This window comes from Vicugna pacos, chromosome 32 (genome assembly GCF_048564905.1).
Source record: "Vicugna pacos chromosome 32, VicPac4, whole genome shotgun sequence".
Lineage (NCBI taxonomy): Eukaryota > Metazoa > Chordata > Mammalia > Artiodactyla > Camelidae > Vicugna > Vicugna pacos.
The window spans coordinates 1,827,305-1,844,305 of NC_133018.1; the positions used below are offsets into that span (position 1 = coordinate 1,827,305).

Below are 17,001 nucleotides of genomic sequence, written 5' to 3' on the forward strand. Positions count from 1 at the left end.
ACCCCCCGCACAGCCTCAGGTGAATTAATTTTGACTCTGACACTTGCTCTTAAATATTTATTCACTGCATGCTGCCACAGGCAGGCCTGACCCAGACATCTGGGCGCTCTGGGCGCGGCTGCCAGCAGCTCTACCTCTTGAACTCCACCTGTGTGTACACTTTGGTGATGTCGTGGTACCTGCCTTCTGGGGGCTGGTAGTTGGAGATGGGAGGCGTGTAATCTGGTCCTTGTCTCTCAAAGGGGAACAGACCAGGGTCCCGTTTGGTGGCCTCAGCATGGAGCTCCGGGGCTGTGAGCTGCAGCTCCCGCAGAGCTTCCTGCTGGGCCTGGAGCAGGGACCGGACAGCATCCCTCTCCGCCTCATGCTCCCGCTGCTTGTACAGTGACCACTTCTTCAGAAGCAGGGCCCTGCGCTCGCTCTCCTCGAAGGGGAGCTCTGCCGGAGGCCGCTGTCTGGGAACACAAGAAACCAAGGGCATGAGCACTGGCCTCGCTGACCAACCTCACGCCACCCCAGCATCCCCACTGCCAGACACGGAGGGAACTTGGCGACAAGTTGAGGAATGGAATGTTGAATGTGGCAGTAGCAGCCACGGCCGCCAGGAACCAGTGCAGTTTGCTTCACGTGGAGACAAGAAAGAATAGAAGCACCTCCTTGGCTCCAGGTGGGGCTGCCTGTGCTGAGAGGGGTTCTGGGAAGAGCCAGGCACTGTTATGAAAGTGACAGCAAAATCCCAATGAGTCAAGTGCCTACACCAGTCCAGGAGGCCCAGAAAAACACCTGCGTGTCCACTTTCACGGCAAAGTGTTACTTTATAAGTGGTACGCGCTTCTTACAGGAAGGCAGCAACCCCACCAACCCCACACATGACACACCCCAACTATGAGCATCTGCATCTGAGAGCAAGAGGCTATGGCCTCCTACCATCAGGATGGGGCAGCAGCTGCAGTCCCGGGCCCAGGTCGTCCGTCACAGCTGACTCCTCTTGCAGGGGCAGCAGTGCGAACTCGCTCAGGCACCTGCCCTGCTCATCAGCCATTGCTGAGTTTCCCTCTCTCACTCAGCAAGGGCAGCCTGAACCCAAGAAGGCTTTCTCCAGCTCCCACAAGACAATCCAGGAGAAAAGGACTCAGACGAGGCCAAGTCAGCCCGAACCTATGACCCCTTTCCATTACAGGTGCAAACAGAACCCCTGAAGGTGACAGAACTCTGCTGGAGGCCCCCCTCCCAGAGGGAGGGCCCTCACCTTGTTTTGTTCAAGAACTTGACTGGCGTGATGAAGTCCTCAATGGGAATTAGCTCCTGGCTCGCCTTTTCCAGCCGTCGGATCCTCTTTTTCAAGCGGTCCTTTGCTGCCTGGTCCTTTTTGGGATCAACTTTTTTCTTCTTTCGCAGAGGCTCTGCTCTAAAGGGTAAAGCAAACATGAGATATGTTGCTCTTCTGTCTTGTGAACACGCAGAGACGTGGCGCCCGATGAAGCGCCCCCAAACGCACACTGAACTCTCGACTAGGTAAGGAACTGTGTGGGCCTGAACTCCTAGGCTGAGTGTGGCAGGGAGACCATATCCCGAGGGTCCTGCTGAGAACCCCGTGGGCACAGCCACCCCAGGAAGGGGTGGCGAAACTTCATGGGATGTCAGGATAAATTAAAGGAAGGGCTCATCTTTACAACTGGGGTTCGGGGGCACCTTGAGGTAACACTGAAAAGTGAAAATACCAAACAGATGAATTAGAAGTTTATTATTCAGATCTTGAATGGATTTGTGATTTATAACGTTGATTTGATAAGACTAAGAAAGTCTAGTAAAAATGACTGGCAAGTTCTTACTTTTCAAGATTTTTTAACAAATTTCCCCATCCCCGAGCACTGACAAAAGTTTGATTTACTCTGAGGAACACATCTCCTATGATGATAATAAACTACTGAGAACACATCAAATCCTCCGGTATCAAGACTGAGTTTCATGAATCAAATCCCTAGAAAGAATCCGGCATCCCAGGTGGAAAAACGAATCCTCACACATCGTCCTACCTCTCCAGGGAGCAAGAAATCAAAGTGCTAGGCTCTTTAAAACACACACGAATCCCTCCAAGGCTAGTTTTTCTTTAGGCCGCTTTTACACTTGGTTTTTGTTTTCTGATTACAGGCAGTAACAGAGTTTCGTATGAAATGACAGAAAAAAGCTTTTGCGTGAATGTAACTGAGATCCTTTGCCAACCGAGCGCTGGGCGTCCTGGCGCGTGGGGTCCCCGCGGGCGACTGAGGCGGGGCCCGCAGCCGGGCTTACCTCATGGGCACGAGTCCCCAGAAGGACAGCAGCGAAGCCCGCTGGTGCGCGTCCCTGGTCTGCGCCGGCCACATTCCCAGAAGCCTGGAAGAGACGGCGCATGAATAAGTGCCTGACTCCGCCGCCCGCCCGCTGGGAATGGAGGACTCAGTGATGACGCCCTCGTAACTGCTGGGTCAGGCCGCCAGGCCGATGGGGAGTCTTCACCCGCGTCCCCGCGCGTCCTGGGCGCCCGGCCGGGCCGCACTCACCTCCTGGGCGGGCGCAGAGCGCGCCAGGCCGCCCCCAGCGCCGCGGCCGCCATGGCTCCGGGTCGGCGACGGCGCTTCCGGGCACGCACCCCTCGGTGGCCAGGCCCGCCGTGCGTTGCTCACCAGTCCGGCCGCCGCGCCGCCCCGCGCTCCCGCGTTCCGGCCGCCGCGCCTGGCCCCGCCCCCGACGTGGCCCCGCCCCCGCGCCCGGTGCCTCGCACCTCGCGCCGGCCGGGGTCCTTATTCCCGCCGGCGCTGCCCCGGCCGCTCCCAGGCGACTCGGCCTGCGCCCCGCGAGGGCCGAGCCTGCAGTGCAGCCGGCCGTCCAGCAAGCGCGCCCGCTCGCGCCGGCTCTCCCGCCGGCGTCCGAGCCAGGGCCGCGGTGGCTGCACCCCGAGCGGCACGTGGCCTGCGCTCGCGGGCGCCCAATGAACGCGCGCTCGGGCAGGCGGAAGCCAGTTAATTAGTCTGCTCGACACCGGCGGGCGGAGCCGCGAGGCCGTCCGCGCCGCGCCGCCCTGCCTGGCTCCGCCGGCCCTCCGCACCCCTGACCCTGCTCGCCCGCCCGCCTGCTCCCGGCCGGCCGTCCCCTCGCTCACGGCCCCGGGGGGCGGACCCGCCTGCCCGCCCGCTGGCCGGCCGAGGAGTCGGGCGGCCCGTGCGCGCGGGGAGCGGTTTCCCGCCGGGGCGGTTTGGCAGGTGCGCGCCGTGACTTCCGGCGTTGCCCGGGAGCCGCCGGAGGAGGAGCGGCGCAGGGGATGCGGCTGTGGCGGCGGCGGCGGCGGCCGAGCGCGGGGGTCGGCTGTGGCGGCGGCGGCGGGGGGCGCGGGCCGGAGATGGCGCGGCGGCGCTGAGAGCGCGGGGCGGGCAGCGGCCGAAGGGCGGGCGGCGCGGGCAGCGGCGGCGGCGGCTCCATGGCTCGGGCGCGCTGAGGGACGCGGCTCTCGCCTCAGCCCGGCGGCGGCGGCCGAACAATGAAGCTCCTGAAGCCGACCTGGGTCAACCACAATGGTGAGTGCGCGCGGGGGTAGCGGAGAGCCGAGCCCGCAGCCGGGCCGGGGTCCAGAGCTGGGCGGGAGGCGCGCGCAGGCTCTGCCTGCCTGACTCCGATGCCAGGTGCCCGGTGCCCCGGCAGCGGGAGCGGACTCTGCCCTCGCGCGGGGAGCTAGGGAGCTGGGCACGTGCTCCGCCCGGCCGCGGCCACGTCCGCCCTCGCCCCCGGCCACCCACCCGTGGGCCGAGCAAGGGTCGCGGCCTGGCCCCGGGGAGCAGCCCTAGGAGCCGGCTGGGTCGTGCAGGGTGGTCCAGTGTGTGAAACCGGGCCGGAATCCCCGCCGTGGCCCTTCAGTTGTAGGGTGCAGACCTGGCATGGGCATGCTCTACCATGCGGAAGGGCTGGATCTGGTGACAGTGCCTCCAGTGGGGACTGTGGCTGCAGCCCAAGGCACCACGTGCACTCTGAGCTGGAGCATCTGGGTGACTTGAGTTGAGGCCCATAGGGCAGAGGTGTGTTCTGGAAGAGGGTCTTCCTTAGCTCTGTGGCAGGGGCTCCAAAGCACACCCTGGGAAACAGACTCATCCAGGCCTCTGGTTGGGAAGAGACTCATACAGTGAAACCCGTGGCAACCAGCAGTTTCGTCACAGTTCCATCTTGTCTGCACACCTGCTGCAGGAGTTGGACTTGCTCCCCAAGGAGGTGAGGGGAGAAAGTCACCACCTCCTTGTTGACAGTGCTGAAGCCCATGGGAACGACCCAGGGCCCACAGCTGGCTGGCCTGCCTGCCTGCTGATAGCAAAGGGTCACCCTGATTCGTTCCTCTTTTCTACTTGGCTGTGTGACTAGAGGGAGCCACGGTTTTCTTTTAGAGCAAGTGGAGTGGATGGTCTTGCTTTTCTGAAGCATGTAGCTTTTAAGTTTTGAACTTGATCCCTGGACACTTTCCGCCTCTGTCTGTTCCTTCAGTCAGTGTTCCCCTGTCCCGTTTCCTGCAGGACGTCATCCTCATTTTTCAGGCCTGGGTGAGGTCGCTTTCTCCTGATGTTACCGTTGATCCTGAGTTGCTCTGAATGTGCTCTGTTCCTGTGAGTGTGCACTCCGGGCACTCGCCACCGTGTTCTCTGTCACTGTCGGCAGTGCCTTCCACACAACGGGCACTTGATGATGTGGGCCGGCACAGCTGGGAGCTGAGGTGGCCCTGACCTACAGAGACAGCGAGACTTACTGTGCGTGAAAGCAGAAGCGCGGGGGTCTAGTTTCGCCTCTCCTGTGTTGCTCTCCAAGAGCATTTCCTGACGTGAGTGTGAGCTCTTCTCTGGAGAACAGGGCAGACATTCAGTAGTTACACACCGTGGTGCTGGTGAATCAGGAAATGTCGTATTATGAGTTTGCGGCTGTGCGAGTGGCATCTGAAGGAATTTGCAGTTTGCACCACTTTGCCTGGATGAGTTTGTGTGTGTAGCGGACCGTTCTCCAGTCTCTCTTCTGCCCTATAATTTCTCACTTGATGGCAAACTTCTATGTAGAACACAAGTTTTATGCTGTGTAAGCATAAGTCAGTCAAGATGCTTAAGCAATTATTTAAGTGCAAATGAGTGAGAGTCTGTGACCAGGTCAGCAGCCAGTCATCCCAGCCTGGCAGAGTGGGCAGGGCAGTGAGCCTGGGGCCTCTCTGCCATCCTAGAGCAGAAACTGCGGTACCTGCCCCTCCGTCTTCATGGTCCAGTTACGGTGTTCTCTTGGGAAGGAAGACGGCTCTCCAGGCTATAAAGTGCTTTGGAAACCTAATAGACAGTGATCAAAGCAATTGAGACTCTTTAAAACCTGTTCTTTGTCAAATTTCCTCTCTTTTAAAATCTCTTGAAATCCACCCTGTCCCATGGAGTGTTTGGCAGGGCTGTGGGGATAAATTTCTGCTGTCCTGAAGGACACAATGATGGTCTGAATCACTGCTGAGCCTCCCGTAGAGACTGATGGGTGTTAGGAGCTGCCTGGAGTGGGGAGAGGGGTGGGCAGGAAAACTGCCGGCCGCACTTGGGATTAACAAACCAAGAGGAGTGTGGTGCTTTGGAGAGCGCACCATTGCACTTTCCGGCTTCCCAACTCTGCATTCTTGTCTCCTGACTCCTTATTCAGCTCAAACATACTTTTTCTGGTGTCTGAGTCCAGAGAGGGAAGGACCAGCGAGCCCTGCACTTTCCCTGTGGCTGTGGCTGGAGAGGGCAGGTTGAAAGCCCTGGAGAGGGCAAGTTGAAAGCCGAGGGGGAAGCAGCTACTGGGGGTGGGTGTGCTCTGGGTCTTCGTCTTTCCAGCCTTTGGTGATGGTAAGACCTCTTCTCTAAGGCAGGGTTTCTCAGTCTCTGCGCTGTGGACATTTTGGACCATGTTGTCGTAGAGACCAGCCTGCATGTTTTGGGACGTTGGCAGCGTCCCTGGCCTCTCCCCACCCAATGCCAGTAGCACCTTCACACACATACCCTGTTGTGACAATTGAAAGTGTCTCCAAATGTTGCCAGTGTTCCTGTTGGCCAGATCATCCCCATCTGAGAATCACTGTTCTAAGGTGATCAGGAAGTTCATAGATCTTTAAGTCATATCACAGTAACGAGCCTTGAACTTGGAATCAGACTGACTACCACACACCATCGTTTATCAGCTTTAAGTCTTGCACTTGTGGCTCCACTTCTGGGCCTCGCTAAAGCTGAAGAAACGTGCTCCTCCCTGCATTTCGCCGTCCCAGATGTAAAAGACTGTCTTTGATTAAGATGTGCAGCAAGAGCTGATGATGCTTCTCGTGTACACGGAAGTCATATGTTAGGCACTGTTGTCACACAGCCACCTTGTTTACTCTGTTCTTGGCTATAGTATTCCGTTAATATTTTATTTTAGGCTTGGCCAAAATAAGGTTCATTTCTAAGTTAGGTTATGACCATGTATTGGTCAGAAAGTGAAAGCAGTTTGGGCTTTTGGTTGTAGAAAAATGTATTTGTACGTTGAGAAAATTTTATTGAGATTCACGGTTCTTCACGTCCCTGGGTCTTCGTTCTTGAGAGTCCTTCTGGAATTCTCACGGGGTTTGTGTGCAGCTCTGCAGTGAAGCCCATTCTAACCAGAAGGTCGGGGACTGAAAGACCTCGTCCTCCTTTGGCCTCTGGCTCACACTTTGATGGCAGTGTTGTAGAAAGGTGTTTGGCCAGTTTTCTATAATGGGATGATTTGTCAGTTAATCACATTGCTGTAGGTGTGTGTTTTCTCTGTCCTGTGATCGGATTATTTCCCTGCCCTGTCTCACTCCACGAAGGATTGAAGACGCCCTGCTGAGACACACCGCATCTTGGGGAAGGGGGAGTGTGGGGAAGGGTGGTGCAACAATGGAGCCAGGTCGGGTGTGGACAGGCCCCACACAGCTACTGGGGCCTCTGCAGACCTATCTTGGTGAACGGGCGAGGAGGGACCCAGACTGACACGTTGTGATCACAGAGTCATTAAGATAAACCGGGCGGTTGCTCAGACCAGGGGTCCTCGGCCGGCCGTTGTCTGGAGATGTTCTTGGTTTCCCAGCAGGAAGGTTGCTGCTGGTGTCCAGTAGAAGGAGCACGGGATGGCTGCTGGTCACACTGCAGCACAGAAGACACTCCCCCGTGAGCACGTGGCGGTGCCTGGCTGAGAAAGTGCTCTGGGCAAGGAAAGCTTTACAGTTACCTGCCTTTTCACCTGTTTGTCTCATCCTTCCAACTAGGTCGTAAGCTTCTTGGAGACAAGAGTTGTGCCTTTTATTCTGGAATCATGTAGTCCTGCTCTTGAGTCTCCATGCTCTGCTGCTCAGCAAGTGTGTGTCACAGAAGGTTCTCGACACATCTCACACGGGTCGGTTTCATGAGGCCGGTAACAGCTGCTCACCGGCAAGGGCTCAGGAGATGCAAGCTCTCTTCACAGTCTCTCACTGTCTTATGCCTGAAGACAGTGGGTTGATTTAAAAAATAACCAGGTTTCATCTGGAGAAGATTCAGAAGAAGTGTGGGTGGAGTTTGCTGTGGGTAACCCACTTGTGGCGTTTTCACTGACTTATGCACCAGACATTGGATCCCTCTGGAGAGAAGTTCTGGAGATCAGAGGTGATGAGGAAGCTGTGTGCTAGGAGGAAGGGGAACAGGCCATGCTCCAGAATCAGGGCAGATGGCAGCCCCAGGAAGGAGGGCCTGGTTTGTTGGTGCGCCCTTGGGCTGAGTCTGGACCCAGGAGGACCGGAGGACCGTGAAGGCAGAGGCTGGATGGAGGAGGGCTGAGAGCCTCGGGAGGGAGCTGAAAGCTCTGTGGGAGTGGGACGGAGCAGGGATGTGAGCACGTGTCTGCCTTCTGCTGCAGGGGCAAGTCTTGATGGCCCTAAGCCGGAGTGTGGGTGACGGCCAGGGACAAGTTGGGGACCAGGCACAGGGGGGCCGTTCCAGCCGGTACGACTAGGAGGGGTGCTGCTGGGGGCTCGTGGGGAGTCGGGGAAGAAGGGGTGCTTGAGCCGCCCATCCCATCTCTCCTCTGGACTCCCCTACCCTGCGTGTGGCAGCCAGCCTGTGACCGCAAGGATGGGCCCACATGGCAGGACAGGAGGGGAGGGTGGAAAGTCGGGGCTCCTCGAGCTGCTCACCAGAGCACCTTGAAGCTGACCCTTCTTAGGACTGGCTGTGAGCTCCTGGGTTATCCGTGGTGCTTCTGTGACCTGTAGCACCTCTGACAGGACAGTTTGCAGAAGGAAGCGTAGGTTGAGTGAGGTGGGGGACCCCCGGGGCCAGACCAGAGGTGAGGGCCCTGCATTACCTTCACCTGCTTGGTCACTAGGGGAGCAAGCTGGAACCAAGCAGAGGTCTCAGTGCTGAGGCTGGCCCCTTCGGCTTGGAGAGCTGGGCTACCTTTCCTCCTTGGGAATAGCCTCAGAAACCACGGGGTGCAGCTTGGGACCAGAACCCCCCAGGCAGGGCTGCTTCTGGCACTCAGGGGGCCAGGGCTTTCTGTTGAGGTGCCCAGTGCACCTTCTCTGGCATTTGGTTTTTGAGAGTCCTCCAGTCGAGGGGTATCAGCAGAATGTTCTCAGGGAGGAACTGGGGGGGTGGGGGAGCTATGCCCTAGTCGTGGACTTTGAGTCGGCCCCATTTGCCTGCTGGGGCCAGCTCGGTCCCGCACCCTCCCTCACACGGTCCCTGCTACCTGCTGACATCTGCTGTAGCCAGAGGTAGCTGACCACACCACTGAAAGTAAGCCCTCAGAGCGCTGAGCCAGGCCAGCAGCTCAGGGGCACGCAGTAACTGAGTGCGCAGGAGGTGGATGGGAGGTGGCCGGCAGACATGTAGCCCACCATGTCTGCTGCCTTGACTGGTAGAGTTACTTGTTTCATAAAACTTGCTGTTCATTCTGGCTGGTGCCACAAATACGTCAGACCTTGTGGTGGAGTCCGGTGGGGGTTCCAGTGACGCAGGGACACATTTCACCCAGGTCCTCCCCAGGGAGCCCACTTACATAGTTGTGTCTTGCTGTTCTTTCAGGAGGGGGCATCGATGAAACAAAACAGATCGCAAATGCTGGCAAAATAAAAACCCATTTAGGTCAAAACTTGCTGCTTTTGAAAGCAATACCTGCCTTGATGCATTAGCCAACCCAGGGCAAGGAAGCTGCCTGGCCATAGCCCCGGCAGTGGGGAGCAGACAGAAGGCAGCACAGCTCACTCGAGGGCCAGGATAGGCCTTCATCCAAGCGGACTCCTGGTCTCTGCACCCTCCAGCAGTTCCCGCACAGAAGGGCACTCGATGAATTCATCCCCTCAGCAGGTCATGAGAGTGATTGTGGGGCGAGGTGGGGGGCTGCACGTGGACTAGGCAGTGAGACTGGGAGGGCATCTGCGGGGCGTCCTGTGTAAGAAGGGGATGCCAGGAGGGGCGTACTGGGGGCATCACAAATGGGGCGTCACAGTGGTGGGCGGGTGGGTGTGGGAGAAGCAGCAGACAGGTGAGCCTGGGGTAGAGGTGGTGGGGAGAGTTTTAAATGCAGTGCTTTGTGGCACATGTGAGCAGAGACCTTGTTGTGAGTGGAGAATTACTGAGGAGCTCCTGGGGGGCTTTATTCCTAGAGGGAGGGCCCCTGGACGGGCACAGTGGCCACCACATAGGCCTGATGGAGGTGAGAGAGGCTGCCGGCTGAGGGAGGAGCCAGAAATTGCCTGGTGGGTTTGAGGAGGAGTCGGGATGGTGGCGGAGCTGGAACCGACAGTACCCAGGACCCGTGGGCACTGGTTCTCAGCATGATGGGCGCAGAGGAGGAAGGCGGCCTGAGGAGGGTCTTAGAGGTCTTTCTGTGCTGGGACTCAGCGGGCAAGGGGGCAAAGGGGAACTTGCCGCAAGGCTGCAGCCCTGGTCTGGGCAGGGTGACCAGGTGGTGTTGGCGGCTGAGAGAGGGCTGGACCCAGAGTGTCATGAGCATTGGGAGCATTACACGCGTGTTTGTATGTGTAATTTACATAGTGAAATGCACAGGCATTAAGCCTACTATGTGATGTGTTTTCACAAACACGTGTTCCCCCATCAGAGATTTGGAACGTTTCCTCCTCCCCAGAAAGTTCCAGTGAATGTGGAGTCGCGAGGTCAAATGTGGGGTGTGAGGTAAGGGGGCAAAGGGGACCCCATGGAATCAGTGAGACTGGGAAAGGGGCAGCTAGGGAGGGAGGGAGCAGACCGCACAGGGCCTTCCCAGACTGCCCGCCCGGGTCTTGCCCTGCCAGACGCTCTGGCTCCAGCTAGGGCTCCTTCTCGGACTTGGTCTCCATCCTGGACTCAGACTGCTGTTGAGAAACAGGGTGGCTCCTTCTCTTTTTGGCTGTGACAGTTGCCAAATCTGATTTTACTAGGATGCCTTAATGTTGTGTGCGGATCTGGATAATGAAGCACTTTGTGGTTTGATACTTGTCATTCGGAAAATATAAAATAATTTTTTAATAAAAGTAATACCTGTTCAGTGTAGGAAAAATGAGAAAATGCAAAAAGAATACATTGTTAAAACTTTTTTATGTGGTCTCTCAGACCATTTGGAAAATATAAGAGGGTAATTTGGTGCTATTTATTATGTATACCAGATTATAAAAATATCTGAATTGCTTAAAGTCTTAGCCCAATGCCCAATATCATTGCAAATCCATTGGGTTTTTATTTTTTTTTGAATAGCCTCCCTTCAGACAGCTAAAGTGTTTCCACTGCATCTTCCATATAAATAATATTGTAGATCTATTTTTCTTTTTTTAAATTGATAAACAACATTGTATTAGTTTCAGGTGTACAACGTAATGATTCGATATTTGTATATGTTGCAAAATGATCACAGTGAGTCTATTTAACATCTGTCACCTCACATAGTTACAGGATTATTTTTTCTTGATGAGAACTTTTAAGATTTACTCTCTTAGCAACTGTCAAATATATGATACAATATTAACTGTAGCATCATTTTCTTCACTGTGTGGTTGTTAAGCTAACAGATTTTCCCCCTATGGGGAGGGGTGTTGTTTCAGTCGCTCTTAACTTTCTAATGGAACCAGGTAGGAGAGATGACTGTATTTATGGAACTTCATCTTGCAGATAATTTTCAGGGAATATCTCTGTTCTGTAAAATTAGAGGAGAAAAGAGTATGAGGAAACACCAGAACTTTCTTGATTATATGTTGGCAGAAGCTGCAGGAGTGAGTAAGGTTTGCACACGATGTACCTGTCACTTTCTTCAACTCTAATTCGTGGCAAAAACAACAGAAAACGGTCACGGGGTTGCTACAGCTTCCTTCCTGTGCTGTGTGCGCTCTCAGGCACCTGGCACCCTGACATGTCCCTGTGGTTGCGCTGACCTGAGGGGACTGGAGAGGTCGTTGTGGTTGATAGCGGGAGAGATGACAGCCACAGACACTCAGACACTAGCCTGAGTCCCCTCCTTGGGAGAGCAGGAGCCTGCCTTCCTGATATCAGGGTGCCAGTGGTACTGAGGAGTGTTAGAATCTGGGATCTTTGCTCTGGGCCTTCTCAGCCACGAACAACAGCAGGTGTTTACTGAGCGCCAACTGTGTGCCCAGCCACTAGGTCCTGGGGACCGCGCCATGGCTGAAACAGACCACATCACTAAGCTCTTGGCACAGACCTTCCGGTGGGTAGAGTGGACAGACATCCAGTGGAGGAAACTATACGTGTGCAAGAGGTTGCTCCAGGGGCTGGGGAGGGAGTGCTTTCAGGGAGGGAGGTTAGGGTGGGCCTCAGAGAGAGGACCAGGCTGGGTTGGGTGCTGCATGGTAGCACCCCATGCCATCTGAGAGCAGAGAGGGGCCAGGGGCCAGCAGATGAGGCCAGGGAAGTTGCAGCGAGTTGTGCAAGCTGTTGTGAGGGCTTATTGTTCTCCTGTCCAAGGTGGGCAGGTTTGGGCTGGAAAGACCAGCAGTTATGTTGTGATGAAGTTAAGGATGAGAGGCCAGTGGCAGCTGGATAGGTACCTGCCCCCGAGAGCAATGGGGCAGGAGTCTCCCCAGGAGGTTCTCGTTATAGCCCCTCCTGCACAAGAAAAGGATCGGTTTTGTTATGACAGCCACTGGTGTTTTGATATTTAGCTGTGTTAATTACCTTTGTGTTATACACATGCATATACACAGCCTTTAGAAAACAGACTGTGTATGTGTTTGTCCCTCACAGAGAGAGTCTCTGTATGTTTTGCCCAGTTTCTCCCAGTGGTCACATTTTGCCCAACTGGAGTGTAATGTCACATGAACACTGGCAGACTCCAGAATCTTACGCTGATTTTCCCACATTTATTTGTGGCGCTTGTCTGTGTGGACATGGCCGATAAGCAAGTCCTGCGCTCATTTTCACTGTGTGTAGGTTCGTGGATGCGCCACAGTCAAGACCGATTAGTTCCACATTTTTTACAGCCACACCCACCTCCCTCCCAGGCCCCTCCAGCTTATATACATATTGGTTTGGTTTGGTTTGATTTTGGTTAGCATTTTTTTAAGTAGTCACAAAATAAACATAAAATTTACCATCTTAACCATCTTTTAACCTGTAATTCAGTAGTGTTCCATACATTCATGTTGCACAATGGGTCCTCAGAACCTTTCATCTCACTAAACTGAAACTCCGTGCCCTTGAAGCAGCAACTCCCCACCCCGCCCCCAGCCCCTGGCAAACCCCCTTCTACTTTCTGTCTCTGTGAACTTGAAACTGTAGGAACTTCATGTAAGTGGAATCATGCAGTATCTGTGCTTGTGAGTGGCTTATGTTAACTAACATGTCTTCAAGGTTCATGCATATTGTATCTTGTGTCAGAATTTCCTTTTCATTGCTGAGTAATATTCCATCATGTGGTTGGACCCCCATTTTACTTACCCATTCATCCATCAATAGACAACTTGGGTTGCTTCCACCTCTTAGCTACTGTGACTAATACTGCTATGAAGGTAGATGTACAAATATTCTTTGAGACTCTAATTTCAGTTCTTCTGTGTATAAATCCAAAAGTGGAACTGCTGGGTCATAGGTGATTCTCTTTTTTGTCAGAGTGGGTGTGGTGGGAAGGATCCGGGCAGCGGAGCCCCCGTCAGCCTCCCAGGCTCTGTGTACTCTCGAGGAGTCGGGCTGACTGGTGGGTAAGTTCTCCTCGAGGAAACACCCTGCAGCTCACAGACTTCAGGAGCTGAAAGGCGCTCCGAGGGCCCGGGTGGTCCTTGCTGATGCCTTACAAAGACCAATGCTGGCTCAGCTGAACTTTTTTGGTTAAAATGAGAAATCCCCAGCGCAGTTTGGCTTAAGCAGAAAAGTGACTGAATTGGCATCTTGGGTTATCTCCTGTATAACAGACCTGCCAGCTTAAAGCCCCGGTTTCATTGCTTGTGATTCTGCACATAGGCAAGGCTCCTCATGGAACCTGTGGGGGTCAGGCAGCCTGGGGCTAGAAGCCTGGGGTCCTGTGTCCCAGGCCTTAGTTCTCACGGGGGACTGGGTTCTTCGGTCCTCTCGGTGTGGACAGCTAGGACCTCCCTCAGCACAGTGGTCTCAGGGTGTCCGGACTCCCTGCATAGCAGCTGGCTCTCTCCAGAGCGCAGGTGCTGGGCTGCTGGGCCTCCCTTAAGGCCACAAGTGCCACCACACTGCTTCTGTTGCTTCTATTAGCTAAAACCTCCAGGCTCCCCCACCGCCCTCCTCACCACCCTTGAGATATCTGCTCTTCTGCCTTTCCTAAGGGGGTGCCAGCTGGTCGTTCTGGTGTCCGGCAGGATCCTGGTTGGGTCTTGGCACTGTGGTCTTGCAGTCCCACAGCCCCAACCCTCCTGTCTCTCTAGCCCTTCCTGAGGTGCACTCCTCATGGCCCAGAGAGGCAGCCACCTCCTTCTCACAACTGCTTCCTCCAGCCGTCAGCCTGTGGGGAGGGTGGCACGTTCTCAGTGGCAGCTGGCAGACCCTGGCCCAGGAGGGTGTGGCCCTGCCAGCCTGAGTGATGACGCCTCCAGTCCCTTCCCCGTGCTCTCTGCACGGCCCTCCTGTAGCCAACGGACAGGCCCTTCTCCTGAAGGTTAAGGTGGGACTACTGGGGTCTGCACCGTCTGGCAGGCGGGCTCTCCTTGGGCCTTTGACCGCTTTCTGCTGCTGGTGCAGGTGCAAGTGCAGGCTGTGTCAGGCCCGTCTCGTGAGCCCTTAGAACCAGTGCCCAGGGCAGCCGGGCTGTATTTCCCAGCATGGAACCACTTTGAGCACACCACATGTGCCCCAGGTCCGGTCAGCTGCCACCTGGCCGAATGTGAGCTATCGCTCTGGAGCTCTGGCTCAGGGACCAAGCCAGAGCCGCCAGCGTGACCAGGGCCTATTGCGTAGCTGTGTTGTTGGAACTCAGTAAGTTCTGGAGCAAAACAATGCGGGGTGTGATTCCCAGCCTTGCCTTGCACTGCTCCTTGCTCCCCAAGACAGGAAGGCCTTCACACTTGGTGCGCCTGTTCTCTGGTGGCCGTGCATAGCTGCTTCCCCTGCGACCTCGTGATGACCAACATGGGCAAGAATGCACGTCCCCTGGTCCTGACATTCATGCCAGCCCTTACTGCAGGGTTACATCAAGAAGGCCGGCTCTCCGTGGACTTTGCCACCACGCAGATGCTCGGGAGGGCTCCAGGGAGCTGGAGCGTGGTGAGGGAAGTGGGCCTTGCTTTGCCGCCACTGGTCCTGCCCAGCTGCCAGAGGGCCAGGTGGGAAAGCTGGGGCAGGTTCCCTGTGTCTGGGCTGCCGGCCAAGTGCAGACCTATGGGAGGGAAGATGGCACCACTGTGTAAGCCACACAGTTGTGTGGCTGTTGGCACGAAGAGCTCGTGGCCTTTATAAGTGTGCGCCCCGGGAGGGGCGGGGTCTTGTCCCAGGGGTCTGTCTCTGAGTGCCTGGGTCTGCAGGCTCGGTCATTCCAGTGATTGATGCTTTGTCCCACTTTCTGACTTGCAGCTATTTGAAGTCGCTTGGAGAGTCTTAGCAGATTATACTTTAACTGAAAGTTAAATCACTCCCTTTACTCACAGGTCATTTACCAGTGGCCTATTTTTCTTCCTAGGAGCAGTGGTTCAAGATATTGTTTGAATGACCAGTATTTTAAATGGCTGAGTCTGTGTCTATTCTCCAGTGAATAAAAGCAAGGTAGATGTTATATTTCTTTTTTCTTTCTTCCAGGCAAGCCAATTTTTTCAGTTGATATTCACCCTGACGGAACCAAGTTCGCAACTGGAGGACAAGGTATGTTGACAGAGCACTAGAGGGGCTCCTGCCCGCTGCCATGCCCTACTGCCCCCGGTGGCCCACGAGCTGGAGAGAGGATGTGCTGATCTTCAGAACGGATGTGACAGTTTACATCTGAACAGGCCACCTCAAAACCTGTTTTTGGCCCCAGTGTGCTCTGTAAATATTTTGGTGGCAGGTTTATCTTCATGACTCCTATTGATTGGGTTAATACTGAAATCAGTCTACATCCCGGGCCCAACCTGATTGAGCATGGAGAGTGGCCCGGCCCCGGAGGCAAGGGCTCTGGGTCCCTTGTCAGAGCTCCGGCAGCATTTTCTCACCCCAGGAGGGAGGAGGTGGTTGAATAATGAAGTCAGTTATGTAGTTATTAGGCCCATTTTCTGGGCTCAGAGAAGCTCGACTGGAGTTCCACTGCATCACCCAGGAGCTCTGGGCCTGGCTGGGGGGGCCGGGGTTTTCTCCTTGTCTGCCAGAGGAGCTGCACCTCCCACCTACTCGGTGTAGGAAGGCCCAGGAGAGCCGCCCAGAAAGTGTGCTGAGCGGGCCAGGTAGCAACTTCAGGTGTGCTTAATGGAAATTTTGACGCATCCATTTCCAGGCATTTTCAGGTCCTGCCATTGATGACACAAAGTTAGGTGAGGGCTGCCCTTTTGTCAGTTGTCAGTAACGGAAGTCAGAAAGAGAAGCCATTATGGAAAGGCAAAGCAGAGTGTACATCACCTTATGACCCCAGGAACCCTGAATGCCCTCTTAGTTGACGTCCCATCTATAGGTGACTGCAAGGGGCCGATGAGGTCATGATCTGTCCCCTCTCTTGTGTGAGGGCCCATTTCAGACTTGGTTCTCAAAGCATCCGGGCAGCTGTGGGAGCAGCAGCTGGGCTGCCCGAGCGCAGAGCGGGGGGCACTCCGGGACGTCGGCTTTTCCAGCCTCTTTGCATTACAGATGAGGGTCTGTGTCCTGGGTGGGGGTGAGGACCTTCATGGGGCCCCTGGTGGATCCGTGCTAGAGGCCAGACTGGAGTTGAGTCCAGGGTTGTTCCTTTAGAGTCAGGCTGTCCTCAGCCTCCTCCCGAGTCTGCCATTTCTGATCCCTGGCCCGCATTTCCCCTTACTTGTGCCTGTGATGTCCGTGAGCAATTCTGGTTCCTCTGATCTGGTTACCCCTGACTTGGGACAGCTGAGTGAAGACAGTCACAGGCTCCTGCTGGCACTCCTTACACATTGGGTTGTTTCTGCTCCTCCGTTCCAGGACAGGATTCTGGGAAGGTTGTGATCTGGAATATGTCTCCAGTCCTCCAGGAGGATGACGAGAAGGATGAAAATGTCCCCAAGATGCTTTGCCAGATGGACAATCACTTAGGTATTACAGGGTGGCCCTTTGCAGGCTTTGCGTGTCGGCACAGTGCCCAAGGTTAGCACGCGTGTCTGTGACTAGTGCGGCGGTAGCCCCCTCGGCCTGCCGTCTGAAGGCACAGATGCTGCTGCACGCCTGGGTGAGTTATTCTGCAGAAGACTCGGCCCGCCCACAGAACCACCTTTGGACAGTCTGCAGGTACCTCTGGTGATTTCCTGCTCATGAGTCGTTACTGCCTGATTCCATGGGGCTTTGGGGCCAGCAGCCTGGAAGCAGTAGGGATCTGGGGAAGGGTGCCCAAGAGACAGCTCACCACAGTTTCAGA

The 17,001-nt window shown here is 55.4% G+C and overlaps 2 protein-coding genes across 7 annotated transcripts in view; one reads left to right on the forward strand and one right to left on the reverse strand.

The window, feature by feature from the left end:
* Nucleotides 1-43: 43 nt before the first annotated feature.
* Nucleotides 44-2,931, reverse strand: MRPL40 (mitochondrial ribosomal protein L40). Its single transcript, XM_031670286.2, has 4 exons — nucleotides 2,544-2,931; nucleotides 2,293-2,376; nucleotides 1,250-1,408; nucleotides 44-455 (listed from the first exon to the last, which is right to left on the reverse strand). The coding sequence occupies exons 1-4, from the start codon at nucleotides 2,594-2,596 to the stop codon at nucleotides 131-133; spliced, it is 621 nt and encodes a 206-aa protein (XP_031526146.2). The 5' UTR covers nucleotides 2,597-2,931; the 3' UTR covers nucleotides 44-130.
* Nucleotides 2,932-3,262: 331 nt separating this feature from the next.
* HIRA (histone cell cycle regulator) overlaps nucleotides 3,263-17,001 on the forward strand; it is a 55,866-nt gene continuing 42,127 nt past the window's right edge. For 4 of the 6 annotated variants that reach the window (XM_031670284.2, XM_031670283.2, XM_031670285.2 and 1 more), the window contains exon 1: nucleotides 16,689-16,874. Coding sequence is in view for 2 of the 6 variants with exons in the window: in XM_031670280.2 (XP_031526140.1) it covers nucleotides 3,518-3,554; nucleotides 15,252-15,314; nucleotides 16,572-16,682 (211 nt within the window). In the remaining 4 variants the exon portion in view is untranslated. The other 2 variants (XM_031670280.2, XM_031670279.2) reach the window with 2 other exon arrangements.

Bases quoted from the DNA above. Each gene is read 5' to 3' on its own strand.
- MRPL40 (XM_031670286.2), bottom strand. From the start codon at position 2,596: ATGGCGGCCGCGGCGCTGGGGGCGGCCTGGCGCGCTCTGCGCCCGCCC. The intron at 2,377-2,543 runs GTGAGTGCGGCC...CGTCTCTTCCAG, and splicing joins GCTCTGCGCCCGCCCAGGAG to GCTTCTGGGAATGTGGCCGG. The intron at 456-1,249 runs GTGAGGGCCCTC...TTGTGTTCCCAG, and splicing joins AAGTTCTTGAACAAAACAAG to ACAGCGGCCTCCGGCAGAGC.